General features: G+C 38.6%; 1 protein-coding gene across 1 annotated transcript in view; it reads left to right on the top strand.

Moving 5' to 3' along the window:
* DCDC2 (doublecortin domain containing 2) overlaps window positions 1-18618 on the top strand; it is a 169665-nt gene that overhangs the window by 38516 nt on the left and 112531 nt on the right. The window contains exons 4-6 of the mRNA XM_049764977.1: window positions 9035-9111; window positions 9246-9377; window positions 17403-17549. Coding sequence (XP_049620934.1) covers window positions 9035-9111; window positions 9246-9377; window positions 17403-17549 — 356 coding nt within the window. The remainder of the gene's footprint in view (window positions 1-9034; window positions 9112-9245; window positions 9378-17402; window positions 17550-18618) is intronic.

Below are 18618 nucleotides of genomic sequence, written 5' to 3'. Positions count from 1 at the left end.
TGAATTGCAGCTTTTATTAGTCTCAGTTTGTTTATTATTGCCAACATGTAGTAGATGAAAGTAGGATTTTCTTTCCTGCTGGCAGGCCTTCGAGAAATCTCTGTCTATTTAGAGATCAATTGTGAGCTATTTACCTCACTGGCAAGCTGTCTCTATCTATGTTCTTCACTCCCACCCTCCACTTTTGCTCCCCATCTTGTCCTCCAAGATACAGTCTCCTCACTCACTGTCTCCAAAAAATATCTTGTTTTGTTTAATGAGAGCACTTTTAAGTTTTAATTAGAAAGGCACTCCTCTCACTGGAATTAAGTTTATTTACTTTTCTTTTTGCATCCTAAGCTCTTTCAGCATTTAAAAATAACTACACATTTTAGTTCTCTCTTAATTTTTAATTTTATGGTGGCAGCAATGGTCCCCATCATTCTTCTACCTCTAACTCAGAAGAGAAATTGTCTTTAGTTTACTTGAAAATGATAAACATTAGGGTCAGGAGGGATAGTAGAGGGTACAAGGCACTTGTCTTGCATGTGGCTGACCTCTATGTGGTCTCCAGCATCATGTACCATCCCTTGAGCACTTCCAGGCATGATTCTTGAGTACAGAGCCAGTACTAACCTCTGCCTACCATTGGGTGTGGCCCTAAAACAGAAAGAAAAACGAAAATGAATAAAAGATAAAAGATCAGTTAAAAAATAGTTTTGATGACAAACATACCAGATGCATTTTTAAAATTTAAATTCGTATCAGTTTTCATAATCTATTGCCTTATATCTGAAAGCGTGTCAGATAATAGCAAAGATTTTATTCCGGAAGCTAGTTCGGCTTTTTGTCCCAGATAACCTATGTGAATTTGCTGATTAGAATATGACAAAAGAATAATACATAATAAAATAAATAATAAAAATGATTAAGATCCAAAATGGCACCATCTATAGATAGAAAGTTGACATTCCTAGAAAATTTGGTTGGGATCCTCAACTCTTATTATGGTGTTTAAAAACATTTTTTGTGGGAGGGCAACACCCAGCGGTGCTTAGGACTTTTCTTTTTTTTTTTTTTTTTTTTTTGGTTTTTGGGCCACACCTGGCGGTGCTCAGGGGTTACTCCTGGCTGTCTGCTCAGAAATAGCTCCTGGCAGGCACGAGGGACCATATGGGACACCGGGATTCGAACCAACCACCTTTGGTCCTGGATCAGTGCTTGCAAGGCAAACGCCGCTGTGCTATCTCTCCGGGCCCAGGACTTATTCTTGATTATGCACTCAATGATCATGCTTGGTGCTCCTCTGGGGACTGTATAGGGTGCCAGGGATCAGATGCATACAAGGCAAGCACCCTACCTTTTGTGCTCTGGTTCCACTTAACTCTTATTATGTAAACTTTCTTTCTCAAATATCTTTTAGTTTATACATCTGTGGTATCTCAGTGATAATTGGCTGCATTCCATGGAATTTAGGAGACATTTCCAGCATTCAAGCCCTCTGACAGAGTTACTAACAATCGTCAGTTGTTCTAGCAACACAGAACATGTGTTCAACATGATTGACTGGACCGTGACATATATCAGACACTACAGGCATCTTCCTTCCACTTAAAATGATACTCTTGTTCTTATTTATTTAGTTATTTCTTTTTAAATTTAATTTTATTGAAACCATTGTACTGCATAGTTGGGGTTCAGACAGACAATGAATCAGGGCAAATCCCATCATCAGCGATGACTTCCCACCATCCATGTTCCCCAGGTGCATCCCATACCACTCCCCGCTTCCAGTTTGTCAATATAATAGGCCCATTTTAAGTTTAAGTTGTTCAAGTTTGGGTCTCTTGATTCTTTTGTTGTTGCCTTTGGCTTGGATATTTAGTTCTGTCCTTTTATTTTTTTTAAAACCACCAATGCATCTGAGACTGCTTGGCCCCTGCAGCCTCATCCTTTCATATATGTGTTTTTCCTTTTCCACTCAGTTTCTTTCCTTCTCCTCAGTAAACTATGGGGCCAAGGGTGTTCAAGACAACTCCCATTTAGACCATTGCGTTTCTTCACGCAGTTATTCTAAAAACCACACATAATGTTATTATTCTGTATTTATCCTCCTCCTCCTCCTTCTCCTCCTCCTCCTTCTTCTTCTCCTTCTCCTCCTTCTTCTTCTCCTTCTTCTTCTTCTTCTTCTTCTTCTTCTTCTTCTTCTTCTTCTTCTTCTTCTTCTTCTTCTTCTTCTTCTTCTTCTTCTTCTTCTTCTTCTTCTTCTTCTTCTTCTTCTTCTTCTTCTTTCTTCTTCTTCTTCTTCTTCTTCTTCTTCTTCTTCTTCTTCTTCTTCTCCTCCTCCTCCTCCTTCTTCTCCTCCTTCTTCTTCTTCTCCTCCTCCTTCTTCTTCTTCTCCTCCTTCTCCTCCTTCTCCTTCTCCTCCTTCTTCTTCTTCTTCTTCTTCTTCTTCTTCTTCTTCTTCTTCTTCTTCTTCTTCTTCTTCTTCTTCTTCTTCTCCTCCCCTCCCCTTCTTCTTCTTCTTCTTCTTCTTCTTCTTCTTCTTCTTCTTCTTCTCCTCCTGCCCCTCCTCCTTCTCCTTCTTCTTTTTCTTCTTCTTCTTCTTCTTCTTCTTCTTCTTCTTCTTCTTCTTCTTCTTCTTCTTCTTTTTCTTCTTTTTCTTCTTCTTCATCGTCTTCTTCTTCTTCTTCTTCTTCTTCTTCTTCTTCTTCTTCTTCTTCTTCTTCTTCTTCTGCTTCTGCTTCTTCTTCTTCTTCCTCTTCTTCTTTTTCTGGCTTACTGCATTTAACATAATATCTTCTAGTTTCATCAATGTTAATGAAAATTGCATGATTGCCTCATTCCTTACAGCTATGTAGTATTCCATTGTATATATGTATCACTTCTTCATGATCTACTCATCTGTTGTTGGACATCTAGCTTGATTTCCAAGTCTTACCTATTGTATTGAGTGCTGCAATGAATTGTAGTGTGCATACATTCTTTTGGATGAATGTTTTGCTGTCCTGGGGATAGATATCCAAAAGAGGAATTTATGGGTCATATGGCAGCTCAAATTTGAGTTTACTGAGAACCTTCCATACTATTTTCCATAGGGCTTGGACCAGGCAGCATTCCCAGCAGCAGTGAAGGAGAGTTCTTTTCTCACTATATCCATGCCAACAGAGATAGTTATAATCTTGTTTTTAAAAAGGATGATTGTGAACCTTACCCACACTCTGTAGCTGCGGAATGTCTCAGTATTAAGCCCTTGGTCAGTCACTCTCAACTCTAGTGTCTAACATTTTGTGCCATTTTTCTTGTTTGACAAAAGTGGTGAAATTGATAAGTATTTTGCAAATAATTGTATCTCCCTTTGCATTCTGTCTGTTGCCTTTTTGAAGTATTAAAAATGTTTTTCAAGACAGCCATTTTTGACAACCCACTTCTTTTCTTAAATCTGTACAATAATAAAAGTTGAATTTGGGGCCGGGCGGTGGCGCTGGAGGTAAGGTGCCTGCCTTGCCTGCGCTAGCCTAGGACGGACCGCAGTTTGATCCCCCGGCGTCCCATATGGTCCCCCAAGAAGCCAGGAGCAACTTCTGAGCGCATAGCCAGGAGTAACCCCTGAGCGTCACAGGGTGTGGCCCAAAAACCAAAAAAAAAAAAAAAAGTTGAATTTGAAGGCACTATGTAGAGGTTGGCTTATATTTTTCAAATAAAAATGAGCACATTTTCCTCCATTTAAGCATCTAGCTTAAAGTGCTTGTATAGGGGCCGGAGTGATAGTTCAGTGGCAAGGCATTTGCCTTGCATGCAGCTGACACAGGATGGACCTTAGTTTGATCCCCGGCATCCCATATGGTCCCCCAAACTATTTTTGAGCACATACCCAGTAGTAATCCCTGAGCTTCACCAGGTGTGGCCCAAAAACAAACAAAAAAGTGACTTGTATAGGTAACAGAAGTATAATTTTAAAAAGCGATTCAGGGCCTGGAGAGATAGCACTGTGGCGTTTGCCTTGCAAGCAGCCGATCCAGGACTAAAGGTGGTTGGTTCGAATCCCGGTGTCCCATATAGTCCCCCATGCCTGCCAGGAGCTATTTCTGAGCAAGACAGCCAGGAGTAACCCCTGAGTACCACCGGGTGATTCAATTTTTTAAATTTGTATTGAAGAGCTGGAGCAATACTATAGTGGGTATAGGCCAGTTACCTTGCACGAAACCAACCTGGATTCTACCCTGGTACCATATATAGTCCCTTGAGCCTTGCCAGGTGTGATGCTTGAGTGCAAAGCCAGCTGTTAGCCCTGAGAACTGCTGAGTATGGCCTAAACATATGAAAAACAAAAGATCAAATATTGTACTGAGTCTTTCCAAGAGATCAGTGGACATTACCTTCTGAGACTAGCATTTCCAAGCATAATTCACTCCCATATTTATACTGCATGTGATTTCCTTGACTTAGGATTGTGAGAGTTGGTGAGATTTCAGGCAGATGGATTCTCTGAAGCAGCCAACCTAAGAGCCCCAGGGAGTGGTATTACCACTTCATTACTTACTTCATGAAGCATCCCTTTGGGCTAGTTTAGCAGGATTATTCCTATTTTTACAGATCAGGAAAATGAGGTGTGAGGCACTGAATTGGTTCATACAGGAAGCACTGACAAATGGTTCTGGAGTTTAGAATTTCAGTAACTGTCTGAAATTAGTCACTAGCTCAGTTGATAACCCTGATGTGAATATGTTAAGTGTATGTATTTGAAAGCAATGCTTTTGGTTTTATTAAGTTTATATTTTGTAACATTCATTCTTTAAAATACCTCACGACTTACAACACTTCATAGTTTATTGTATAATATGTTCCAACCCACAGGTTCTTATTTTTTTTTAGTCAAGTAGGTTTTTGTTGTTATTTTGTTAGACTAGTGTTTAAGGTTTCGATGTAGTAAGTTTCTGTGCCCATGACTTTCTGCCATTTGTCCCTATGTCACCTCTAAGTTGTGTATTTTTTAGTTTTATTTTTGGGTCACACTCAGAGGTGCTTAGCTCTTACTCCTTACTCCTGTTTTTTGAAATCATGGATTACTCCTGGCAGGTTTCAGGGGACCATATGGGATACTTGGGATAGAATCGAGGTTAGTCTTGTACAAGGCATGTGCCTTTCTCACTGTACTATCTAAGGGTGAATCTCTATGTAGATTTTAACTTCAATGGCGAATCAGCCATGACACATCCCTATTAAATATAATGTAAAATTTGTGACCTCAACTTCAATGAATTGCTTAGACATTTTTGGATTCTGCTTAAACTAAACTATTTTGGGGACTCTTAATGGTCATGTGTGAAGTAAGCACAATCTTAAATATGCAAGAGTTTGGGTCATATATTGATGTGTGTGATTTGTATTCTAGCTGAGTTTAATCACTTTGTCAAGTTTGATTTTGGAAATATATCCAAGAAAAATCTTATCTAAATGTTTAGTCAATTGTCTATCCTCTGTCTGTCAATCAATTTATCTATCAATTTATCTATCTATCTATCTATCTATCTATCTATCTATCTATCTATCTATCTATCTATCTATCTATCTATCTATCCACCTGCCAATCTATAGCTTATAGCCTAGGAATAATTATTACTTTTGATTCACTAGTAAGTCATATGCTTACTCTTCAAATAAACTGGCATGTTTAAGACATTATTGATTCCATGAAGAATAAAGACACATTCTAGCTTTAGGCATATTCTATAATGAATTACTGGTAGTTTCCTTCCCACTTGACAGAGCCAACTAAGAATTTTAGTTCTATTGGGCCCTAAGTGACCATGTGAATTATTCATGAATATTTTTTTCCATTCGATTGGGTTCTATAGCCACAGGCTATTATAATACTACTGGTCAACTGTTTGCCAATGAGAACCATTCCCTGTTCTCACAGAGACATCTGAAGGGGTATGTCTCACACTTTATCTTTCCATAGCTAGGTGTATAATAATTAACATTATTCTTAGGTCTCAAAAATATTTTTTCAAAGGGCAAGTCACAAATATATAGATTATGAAGAAAATAACAAAACAATTAAAAAAGCACCAAACTTTATGTTTTTTTGGTTTTTGCTGTCATATCCAGTGGTGCTCAGTTACCCCTGGCTCAGAGGTCATTCCTGGTGGTGCTTGGGGGACTCTCTGGGGTGCTAGGGATTGAACCCAGACTGACCACATGCAAGGCAAACACTGCAAAAACCTGCTATGCTATCACTCTGGCCTCCAAATTTCTTTTAAAACTCCTGATAAAGGGGCCAGAGAAATAGCATGGAGATAAAGCATTTGCCTTGCATGCAGAAGGACAGTGGTTCGAATCCAGGCATCCGAAATGGTTCCCCGAGCTTGCCAGGAGTGATTTCTGAGCATAGAGCCAGGAGGAACTCCTGAGCTCTGCTGTGTGTGACCCAAAAACCAAACCAAAACAAAACAAAATCCGGATAAATATTCATTTGGTGGACAATAATAATTTATTGTCTTATTTTCCCTAAAAGTCTATATCATGAAGCTCCTAAAGACCCAAAGTCCTTCTGATATTACATCCTTATCTTAATTAATTAATTGTTGCGACCATTCATTTTCCAACCTGTATTTTAGTTAAGGATCCTGTAACCTATTTTGACAAGTCTCACAGACAAGAACATATGCAGTTGATAGATAGTACGAAGCATCCCTTCCTCCTAGTACTAACAGGGAGCAATCTATGAGAACTGATAAAATGGAGGCTATCCTGGTAGTTCAGAACACAAGGCAGGAAATGACTCTAGGTGAGATGATCTTCTATTAGAGGGCTTCCTCCACCTGAATGCGCTCCCACTCTAGAATACTTTGGACATGTCCATGAACCTGACAGACACACACCTGTGGGATGTTGGAGAAAATTCACTTTCCTGGAGAAAACACACAGTTGTGGTGAGAATGTGCAGGGTCCACAGAGACAACTCCTGGCTAGGAGTTGATTTCTTTTTATTCTTTTTTTTAGTAGTTGATTTCTTGTATCAACATTACAATAGAACAAATGCTATCAAATGGACTGAGGGCATTCAAAGACTAGCTACATAAAATTTACAAATATTTTTTGTTTGGTAGGTTGCCTTTTCATTTTGCTGATGGTTTCTTTTGTTGGGAAGGTGTTTTATAGTCTTTTTTTGTTTGTTTTGGGGCCACACCCAGAGGTATGCAGGGGTTACTTCTGACTTTGTACTCTTTGTGGGGTTCAGAGGACCATGTGGGATGCCAGGGATTAGTTGTGTGCAAAGTCCTGCTACATGTATTTAGTTTTGCTTTTGTTGCCTTTCTTTTTATTTTCAAATCTTTCCATCCTTCAAAAAAATCATTGCTAATATTAGTGTCAAGGAACCATCTTTCTATATCTTATGGCTTTAGGTCTTATAGTTAAGTGTTTAATATATCTAGAATTGATTTTTTTGTGGCTGGGTTCCAGTTTTATGCTTTTCTGCATGTAGTTTCCTACAGTATTTCCCAAAGATTCTCCTTTCCCCGTTATATAATTATGACTCCTTTGAAATGATTGATGCATATATGTCATTTATGATATTTCATTGATCTATGTTTCTTAGAGTCTATGTTAGTTAAATTTCAATAAGTATTTATTATGCAACTAATAGATCTTATTAAAGTGTTTTTAGGTATTGAAGAATCACAGAGTTAACATATCTTGTTCCTCTCAAAACTAGGCATAATTTTATAGAAACAAGAGCACCATAAATAATTTAGAGCTACTATTTGATCTTTCTACAGTTAGCAAAGTACATCACAAGTAATTGGAGGTTCATAGACATGAATAGGCTTACTAACAAGTCATCCTTTTATAATGTGTGATTTTAGGCAAATTAATTAATTAAGCCTGCAGCTTCTTGAGTTGTTAAATAATGAGTTAGGGTAATAAAACTCACTTCAGGGTATGACTTTGATGATTAAATGATGTGTAATGCACATAAATTACACACTACAGTGCTTGCCATTAGATATAGTGGTATAAACGTTGTATTTTTATTAATCAGTTTCATTTGCTTTAAGTAGCTTTTCTAAAAGAAAAATTGGGGAAATATCCTGAAGATAAAATTACTCTCATCAATACTACAGAAACAGAAACAGTTTTGAGACAGAAAACTAAGGAAAAATGGAGAGAGAACTGATGATAACCAAGTGGGCACAGCAAACAGAAATTTAGCATGTCGGGGAGGGACATTGTAAGCGGAGAGGAAGATAATTTTAGATGTGGAAATAATTGTTTACCCCAATTTGAGAAGGTAGGGTTGTGGGTTAATATAACTCAACTAGTGCGTCACTCAAATTCTGGGTCAAAGACTGATGGGAGAGGGAACCAGGTACATAGAGGTTGATCTTGGGGTTTCTAGTGGGCCAACTAGAAACTAGTTGGACTTTATGCTTCGAAGATCATTTGAAAGCCAGAGAGCAGAAGACTGAAGAAAGGATAAGATAGGAGGAAGCAGATGAGTAAGGTGGAGGGTGCTGGTGATGAATAGAGCCAATAGAGGAAGCAAGAGAGAAAATTAAGACATGGGATGAATTTATAAAGGGATATGTGTATTCTGAGACAGACAGCTAAGGGGAACAGTGGTGAAGGTGTAGATCAGGTAAATGCTAGAGGGAAGAGAGGTTGGAAGGTCGCATGCATTTCTTCTAAAGTTGGGAAGAGAAGGATCTGACAATGGGTTTGTCTGGAGTGGGATTTTAGGGTGTAGAGGAAAAGTTGATGGCAAATGAGATATTTGTCAAGAGAATTGGAAGCAAAAGGGAACGTGTCCATTGGGGACACTTACTTGGATCCAGAGAGCAGGTGAATTGAAATGGAGTGAGGACAGATGACAGAACTTTATATTGTACCGTTGTTTTAATATATAAGTTGAACAAAACACAGGTATAAACAAAGACACAGTGTTTCTTGGTCAAATTCTTGGAAATTTGTTGCTTTTCCTTCGAAACCCACCCAAATCCACCCAACTAGCCAAAATTCAGTGATTTGTCTTTCTTTGCTTTTGAAGGTAAAACCAGTAACACACAGCAAGATCAGTGTGTCAGCTCGCTTCAGAAAAACGCCACAAGAACCCTGTACCATCTTGTAAGTTGAAGCTCGTAGTCTTTCAGGTTGGCTCTGGTGTGGTCTTCTTTTGGCTAGCTATGTATTGCATAGCTTCAAAGCTTGACTCTTTCAAATGATGCGGGGACTCATCGGCTTTTCTTCTCTTTCTCCAGCTTAATTGCAAATGGTGACCTCATAAGCCCAGCTTCTCGCCTCCTCATTCCTCGAAAAGCCTTGAATCAATGGGATCATGTCTTACAGATGGTCACTGAAAAAATAACACTGAGGAGTGGAGCAGTGCACAGGTATGTGTCTGGAATCTTGCAGTTAGATGATTCTGAGCTTTGGCAGGATTCACAGAGCTCTGAAGTTTCTGGACCCCAGATTTAATATTGGATTCACTGGTGAGATTCTAGTTTCTTTACCCAATGAATGGATAGAGAATGAAACTTTCTTACTGGTTTATTAGTTTATTTATTTATTTATTTATTTATTGGTTTTTGGGCCACACCCGGTGACGCTCAGGGGTTACTCCTGGCTTGGGGGACCATATGGGACACCGGGGGATCCAACTGCAGTTCGTCCTAGGCTAGCGCTGACAAGGCAGACACCTTACCTCTAGCGCACCACACCAGTCCCTATTAGTTTATTTTTAAAGAAATAAGATAATCCACATTTAAATATTAGACCAGTTCTTGGCATGTAGTAGCATTGGAATAGCATTATTCTTTGGGATGAGAGCCAATAGGCCAGATCCACACCATGGTAGTTGAGAAGTGTATGTTTGGAGGAAGTGGGCTACTTCTTATCTCTTCACTCACTCGAGCTTTTATTTCTCATGAGATATTTCTGGTTATTTGATGGAGGGAGTGACCCATGTTGGGTAAAAACATCCAATATCAGGGTGTGGATAGAAGGTTAGAGAGAAGGCAGGGCAGAAAGGATGACTACAAGGTGTTGTCAAAACTTGAAGAGTTACAGACAACTACAGTTTAATCAACTACTGAAATGTAAGTAAAGATGGAAGCCATGGTTTTAATAATGACTGTGAGGGGATTTCTGGGTGGAGACTGATTTCCTTTGTAGTGGGTGGATTATATGGACTATATATATCCAGTATTTGATGTCCAGCCAAGAGTTTTCTTCATCTCAGTCTACTTTCCACTGGCAGCCTTTCATTCAAGCTCCTAACCATGTTTTTCTATTTTTTGCTCTTTATTATCTATTATTTATTCCTTGCTCTTTATTACTCTTTCATAGATCAGATAGGTGATCAAATGGTTAGTCATGTGCCTTTCAGTTAAATGTGGATGCAGGTTAGCTTATTTACAACTATTAATTTATACTCATTGATATATATATATATATATATATATATATATATATATATATATATATATATATATATGTTTTATTTGGGTCACACCTGGCAGCACTCAGGGGTTACTCCTGGCTCTGTGCTCAGAAATCACCCCTGGCAGGCACGGGGACCATATGGGATGCCGGGATTTGAACTATTGTCCTTCTGCCTGGAAGGCAGATGCCTTACCTCCAGGCTATCTCTCAGGCCCCCCACCCCCCATTGCTATTTTTTAAAGTCTGAGTGTTGTAATCAATATGGAAAAAATTCAAACTAACAAATATAAAGAAAAACTTTTTCTCATGTCTTAGGCACCCTAATTCTCTTAGTCCTTTTTAGTACCATTCTAGAAATAGTTTATGAGTTTATGAATATGAAGGCATGTATATCTTTTCTTTCTAAAAAACACAAGAGGAAATACACTTGGAAACAAATATATGATTATACTTTTAATTTTTTCTTGTAATAATGAATGTTGACTCTACTTAACAGGAAAAATAGTTCTTCTATATTGTAGGAATCCAGCCAAAAGTGTGTTCCTTTATTTTTTTTTTGTTTTGTTTTCTTTTGTTTATATTTTATTTTATTAAAACCATTGTGATTTACAAAGTCCTTCATAATTGAGTTTCAGACATACAATGATCCCAGAGTGTATCCCATACCACCATCCTTAGTGTTCCCGGCCTGCCAAAGGATAATTATATGATCTATAAAATGATCCCCTGTAACTGCCACTGGAGGGCAATGGGGATTGGGGTAATATATAGCAATAGTAATAATAGCAAGATTCTGTCAGTTGGAAGGGGACCCTGAGGCATTTTATAGTAATGTTATTATCCTTAAAGATATAGGAAAACACTTATGGCTGGATTCCTACATACATACCTTACTCCTCTTTACTCAATACAAAATATTCTTCGTGTCTGGAACTATCCTAGCTTATTTTAACAGTCTCTTGATGGAAAGTTAGGTCATTTCCAATATTTTGGTGTTATTTGTATATGCACATATTTGTATGGTTTGTATGTGGGCAAAGTATGGCAGAAGACTGAAGTTGAGGAAGCTAATTTCTGTGTCAAGTAGTAAATGCATTCTAAGTTTAGGTAGATACCTTCTAATGTCTTCCAAAAATTCATGCTACTTTGTACTGTCACCCAAAGTAACTGAGACAGTTTGCTTTTTCCACTCCCATCTGTACTGTGAAGTTAATACACATTTTGTTTTTTGGGGCTGGAGCTGAGGCACAGCTTTCGGGTGTTTGCCTTGTGCGCAACTGACCCAGGATGGACCACTGCAGGACGGACCCCTGGCGTACCATATGGTCCCCCAAGCCAGGAGTGTTTTCTGAATGCAGAGCCAGGAGTAACTCCTGAGCGTCACTGGCTGTGGACCCAAAATAACAACAACAACAACAACAAAATAAAAATAAACATTTTGTTTTTGTACTCACATTAGGGTGAAAATAATATTTGCTTCTTAATTTGATATATTTTATGCACCATCTTGATCATTTCTTGTGTGCAAGGACTTATTTCAAGGGATTTTTACTCTGCAATTTATAAGACAAATAGTGTTTTTGTTCTCTCATTTTAATTTATTATTATTATTTAATTTATTACTATTATTGGCTATTGGGTCAGCCATGTATAGGGTAAACATTCTATCCTCTGTGCTATTGCTCTGGCCCCTCTCATTTTATTTTAAATACTTTTTTTTTTTTTTTTTTGGTTTTTGGGCCACACTCGGTGACGCTCAGGGGTTACTCCTGGCTATGCGCTCAGAAGTCGCTCCTGGCTTGGGGGACCATATGGGACGCCGGGGGATCGAACCTCGGTCCGTCCTAGGCTAGCGCTGGCAAGGCAGGCACCTTTCCTCTAGCGCCACTGCACCGGTCCCTTATTTTAAATAATTTTTAAAAAATGTACATGACCCTTCATCACCGCACATTTTCCAACATCAATGTCTCCAGTTTCCTTCCCACCTTCCTCCCTATCTGTCTGTCTCTGGGGCAGGCATTTTACTCTCTCTCTCTTCTCTTTTATTTTTTATTTATTTTTTTTTGGTTTTTGGGCCACACCCGGCGGTGCTCAGGGGTTACTCCTGGCTGTCTGCTCAGAAGTAGCTCCTGGCAGGCACGGGGGACCATATGGGACACCGGGATTCGAACCAACCACCTTTGGTCCTGGATCGGCTGCTTGCAAGGCAAACACCGCTGTGCTATATCTCCGGGCCCTTTTATTTTTTAATAGTGGTTTGCACTATTGTTACTGAATGGGTACCATGCATGTCATTTTATTGCCTTTTGGCACCAAGTTTTTGTCCAAACTGGTCATTTCCAACTCTCATTGTCATAGTGCTCTCTTCTCTATCCTAACTGCACTGCTCCACTCTTTGTGGTAATCTTCCTCCTGCCCACCCCCTAAATATCAGGGAAGTCCACCCTTGTAAGTAGGTCTTAAATGTTTTTCCAGTTTATTGTTTTGCTACTATTTTGTTGCTTTTGGCATACAAATACCTTGAATGTGATGCAATCAAATTGACTCCCTTTCTGCCTCATCACTATTTTCCAGGACTTGCTGTTTTTTTCCTTACTCTCAGGTTACAGTTCCATGTTTCCATCTTGTGATTTTAAAATTCATTGAAATCTTTAATCTTTCTGCCTTTTATTTGGTGACAGAAATGGAAGTTGTCCTCAAAACTTACATATTAATTTAGTAAACATTTTACCTTTTACATATATATATATCAATGTGACCCATCCCATAACTAATTTTCTTTTTTTTGGTTTTTGGGCCACACCCGTTTGATGCTCAGGGGTTACCTGGCTAAGTGCTCAGAAATTGCCCCTGGCTTGGGGGGACCATATGGGACACCGGGGTGGGGGGTGAATTGAACCGTGGTCCTTCCTTGGCTAGCGCTTGCAAGGCAGACACCTTACCTCTAGCGCCACCTCGCCAGCCCCTCAATAACTAATTTAAGGCACAGAAAAAAATATGTCAACTGCATGACCATATGAAACTCTCCTTACATATATTGATGTTAACAAATTCATACATATAAATAAAAAACATACAAGTACCAACATAGAGGTGTCTATATAGTTATATGTCCCCTAATTATCTAAATCTTGGAGAAACACAATTATTATCATTTTAAAATTATTATTTTATTTAAGCACTCTGATTTATAATGCTGTGAATAAGAGTTTTAGGCATGTAACATTTCAGTACCAGTGTTCAAAAATTAATTTCAGCACCAACTTGAATAATTCCAGCAACACAACAGAGTGTGTGTCCCAATGCTTCAAGCTTCCCACTGTCCTTTCACCTCATGTCCTTGGCAGACTCAGTTTTGTGGGTCAGTTCTCAGGGTCTGTTACTGTTGGTCAATTTTTCATTCATGCACCATATGGGTGCCAGGAATGGGTCTGCTGTGTGCAATGCAAGTGCATCTCCCTGATGTTTTCTATCTCTGGTTCCAGGCACATAAGTGCATCTTTACAAAGCAAACATCATGGACTAGATTGTATTCAAATATCATGAGCCCTTTTCCAACTCTAGAGGAAACCAAATTAGAGTCATTGCTAGTTCCATAACTAGGATGCCTTTGAGTTCCTCACCATCCAACTGCCCCGTTGATACAGATCTTCGTGTCTTGAAGGGTGGTAAAAGAAGATTGTGGCTGGTGGCTTTCAATCAAGGTTATTTGACCCTTGGGGGGTGCATTTCACAGTGTCCAGAATAACTTTGTGGGAGGCCCAGTTGGGGATGCTGAGAGGTGACAGCATCTACCATATCGTGGGCAGAGCTTATATTCAACATTACACAGGAAACCACTTATCTTCCCCATGAAAATTTGTCAGAAATACACATTGTCTTGGAAATTTGATTTGTCTGCATGGAATGGAAGTACAATATCATAAATAATGTGGGTTTAGCATCTTTGTTCTAACAAAGTCACATTTCAGCACTTTATTTTTAGATATCATGGTATATTTGACTCCATATAATATGGATATTTTATCTAGTCAGAAAATACACAGAAAATGTGGTGGGTAGGATATTTGCCTTGCATGCGACTGACCTGGGTTCAATCCATGGCATCTTATATGGTGCCCTGAGCATTGCCAGGGTGACTGACCGCACCAACTCCCCCAAAATAGAATACACAAACCAGTTTTTTTCCCCTTTGCAAATGTCACTAATCTTAGTTTTGTAAGATAAGACAGCTGATAATTTGTTGTTTCAACATTGATCTTTGAGTTCATTCATTTGTCTAGTTTCTTGATGTAGACATGGTTGAAATCATATGCTGTTTGTGTTTCTCCAGGTGACTTTTCACATGTTGTAAAAGGCAGGATTCCAAGTATTTGAATGTTGAGTTGTATGCCAGTGTTTTATTCTAGTGGGCATCTAATTTATTCTTTTTATCCAAGCAGCTGACAATGGACTCTTAGGTTGTTTTCAACTCTTGGCTTTCGTGAATGAAATCGCGTGACTAACTGGATGCTCATATTTTTTTTTGCATTTGTGATTTTTCAGGTAGTTGCATGGAAGTTCAATGATCTGTATGGAATGCCTGATTTTCAGTTTTTGGAAGAATATTTATATTGTTTTTCATAATGGTGGTACCAAGGTGAATTCCTACTAAAGCTTACAAGAATGTCAAGCTCTGGGGCTGGGCAGTGGCGCTAGAGGTAAGGTGCCTGCCTTGCCTGCGCTAGCCTTGGACGAACCATGGTTCGATCCCCCCGCGTCCCATATGGTCCCCCAAGCCAGGAGCAACTTCTGAGCGCATAGTCAGGAGTAACCCCTGAGCGTTACCGGGTGTGGCCCCCCAAAAAAACCAAAAAAAAAAAAAAAAAAGAATGTCCAGCTCTTCACATTTTTCCTGAGAACTCAGAGAATTAAGAAACACAAAAAGATTATCTCGAAATCTTTCCAGTGGTCAGTTCTTCCTTAGAAACTTCAAAAATGCATACTTTTGCTAATGTGGTTTTCTACTAGTCTGTTCCCTCCGCCACACCTCATCTTAATACAAAAAATTATTCTGCGGCCCCTTAAAAGTATGGTAAAACAGTCACTGCTCTTTTTAATCAGTTAGCCATTTACTATAGTCTGTGGCAGTGGCAGAAGTACAGTAAGGGGGGGGTTCTTGTGACACCCCTGGATTCCAGGAAGATGAGGGAAGACAAAAAAAAAAAAGAGAGAAAAGCATGAATGCTATGCAGTTCTGCATCATTAAATGCCAGCAATGCTCCCTTTCCCCTTCTGCCCTGCCCACTTCACTCTTCTCTCCTCACCCAATTCTGTGGGTTTGCATGTAATATTTTGGCTGAGAGCTGCTCTTTCACGGGTTACAGTAATGAGGCTTGTCAACCTGACCCACACACTAAGAAAAGGCATTTGAAAAATGTGGCGAGGATTTCATGACCTCATGACGAGATTCAATAACTTTCACAATTTTTTTTGTTGCTGTACTTCTATTTTTCTTATCATTTTTTTCTGTTTTTAAATTTTATTTTATTAAAACCATTGGGATTTACAAAATCTTTCATAGTTGGATTTCAGACATCAGGGCCAATCCCACCACTAATGTCGACCTTCCTCAGCCAATGTTCCCTGAATACATCCTATAACACCACCCTTTGCCCACTGCCCTGCCAGTGTAACAGGCCCATTTTAAATTTAGATGGTTGTAGTTTGGACCTCTTGATTCTATTATTGTTGACTTTGGCTTGAATATTTAGTTATGTCCTTTTTTCTCCACCAATGAACCCGAGACCTCTTTTTTCTTTTTAATAATTTTTATTATCTCTTACCTATAAACAAATGTATTGAACAACTATCTGTAATACATGGGTTTTAAATTAAATAATTTATTAAAAATATATATAGGTACCATAGACTGATCCTCCTGGCCCTTGTATCTATGACGATGGTAGTTGGAACTGATCACTCTGGACAAAAATGGGGTGTTAAAAGGGAATAAAGTGATATGCATGCTACATACCCTTTCACTAACAATAATGTCAAAAAGGAAAAAGGGAGAGAGAGACAGAGAGGGAGATGGAGGGAGAGAGGGTAAAATGTCTGCTACGAGACAGGTGGGGAGTGGGTGGAAGAAGGGGGGAGGGATTAGGAGATACTGGTGGTGGGAAACATGCACCGTGTGAAGGGAGATGTACTTTGTATGACAGAAACTCAATCATGAAATATTTTGTAACCATTGTGCTTAAATAACACGCTTATTAAAAAAACTTTAGAAGAAAAATAATAGATAGCAAAATTGATCTAGAAAAGAAGTGGAACTTAGCATTAAGTTCCTTTTCCTGTATTGTTTTATTTGGGGGTTACACCCAGTGAAACTCAGGGGTTATTCCTGACTCTGCACTCCGGAATTATTCCTGGTGAATTTGGGGGACCATAAAGCATGCTGGGTATTGAATTGGGTCTGCCACATGCGAAAAAAGTGTCCTGTCTGCTATAATATTTCTATGACCCCTGAAGCATCAAGTTCTGTGCAAACTAATTCTTTCCTACTAAATTGTAGGGCCAGGGAGATAGTTCAGAAGCTCCAGCATATGCTTTGTATGCTAAAGCTCACACCCACATTCGAAACTTGGACAGGCTGGAACACCACATGAGGCACACTATTCCCCAATCCTGAGCACAGAACCCAGAGTAGCCTGAGTACTCCTGGATGTGGCCTCCAAACAATAAATACAAGAGCTACTAATATACTAACAATTTTTCATATTTGGATTTTATCTTGTCTTTGATTATGAAATGAAACATATAGCTAGATAGAGCAACATGATAATAGATTTATAATTCTTTCAATAATTTAAAGTTAATACCGGAGTCAGCTGAAGAATGGAATGTGTATTTTTTTTTTAAATTACCTTTATAGTTTTGAGTGGCTCTTTCATGGCTTGTTAAAATTCTAGTTAACGTTCATATTTTCACAGACTTTATACTTTAGATGGAAAGCTGGTGGAGAGCGGGTCGGAGTTGGAGAATGGACAGTTTTATGTGGCTGTTGGCAGAGATAAGTTTAAGAAATTACCTTATACGGAATTACTTTTTGACAAGTCAACAATGAGAAGGCCTTATGGGTAAGTTTTCATTCTCATTCACTTTTCATATTTTATGCGCCACTCGAACTGGCATTGACTCTGTTTCTGACACTGATATATTTTATATCATTTTACTAAGCAATGAGAGTGGAAACCTGTTTTATATGATTTATTTTGCCATAGCTCCAAGTAGAGATAGAGGACGATTGCATGGAAAAACAATTTGGGAATATCTCTGAAAGAATATGCAGCATTCTAAACCATTAGTTTATGAACTTATAATAATATATTTATTCTTGTGATAAAGGCAAGGATAATGAGCTTCTATTCAGCTTTATTAGACGGTTTATAGTGCCTTAAATAGTTAGCTTAGATTACATAATTTTTCTATGGGTATCTAAAAGAACATGGAAAGGTATGGAAAAAGCTCATTTATTCCTTTTTTTGGGTTTGTTTTCAAGCAGTTCAGCAACATTTAATTTATCTGTTTTCAAGCAGTTAAACTACAAAATACTTTTGTACAGGAATCTGAAAGTAGTTATTTATCTTTTTGATCTAATAAGAATGCATACTTGTCATTTTTTTTATCCTCTTTTAGGTAGATACCAAAAAGTGACAGTCTGGGGGCCAAAACAATAACACGGCAAGTAGGGTGTTTGCTTTGCACATGCCTTATTCAGGTTCAATCCCCAGCATCCCACATGGTCCCTGGAGCCTGCCAGGAGTAATTTCGAAGCAAAGAGCCAGGAATGATCCTGAGTGCCACCGGGTGTGGCACAAAAACAAACACAAAACAACCAAAAAGTGACACTTTGGAAAATCGAAAATGCCCCATGTCAGCACAGAGTAGTCAGATGATCTCATTGCCCTCTTCCTAAACAATCAGAATGTTCACTTCTTGAAGGAGGATAATTGTAAGTTTAGCTTTCTTTAAAAATAGATTTTAACAACCCATGCACTTGAGTCACCTTTAAAATAACAATTTTATTGAATTATTTTTATTGAGACTATTGTGAATTTACAAATCCTTCATAGTTATATTTCAGACATATAGTGACAGTGAATTAGGGCCATTCCCACCACCAGTGTTGACCTCCCTCCACCATAG

The sequence above is a fragment of the Suncus etruscus genome, chromosome 18 (genome assembly GCF_024139225.1).
Source record: "Suncus etruscus isolate mSunEtr1 chromosome 18, mSunEtr1.pri.cur, whole genome shotgun sequence".
Lineage (NCBI taxonomy): Eukaryota > Metazoa > Chordata > Mammalia > Eulipotyphla > Soricidae > Suncus > Suncus etruscus.
Note: the sequence above shows the minus strand (reverse complement) of the source record. Positions and strands in the feature narration are given on the sequence as shown.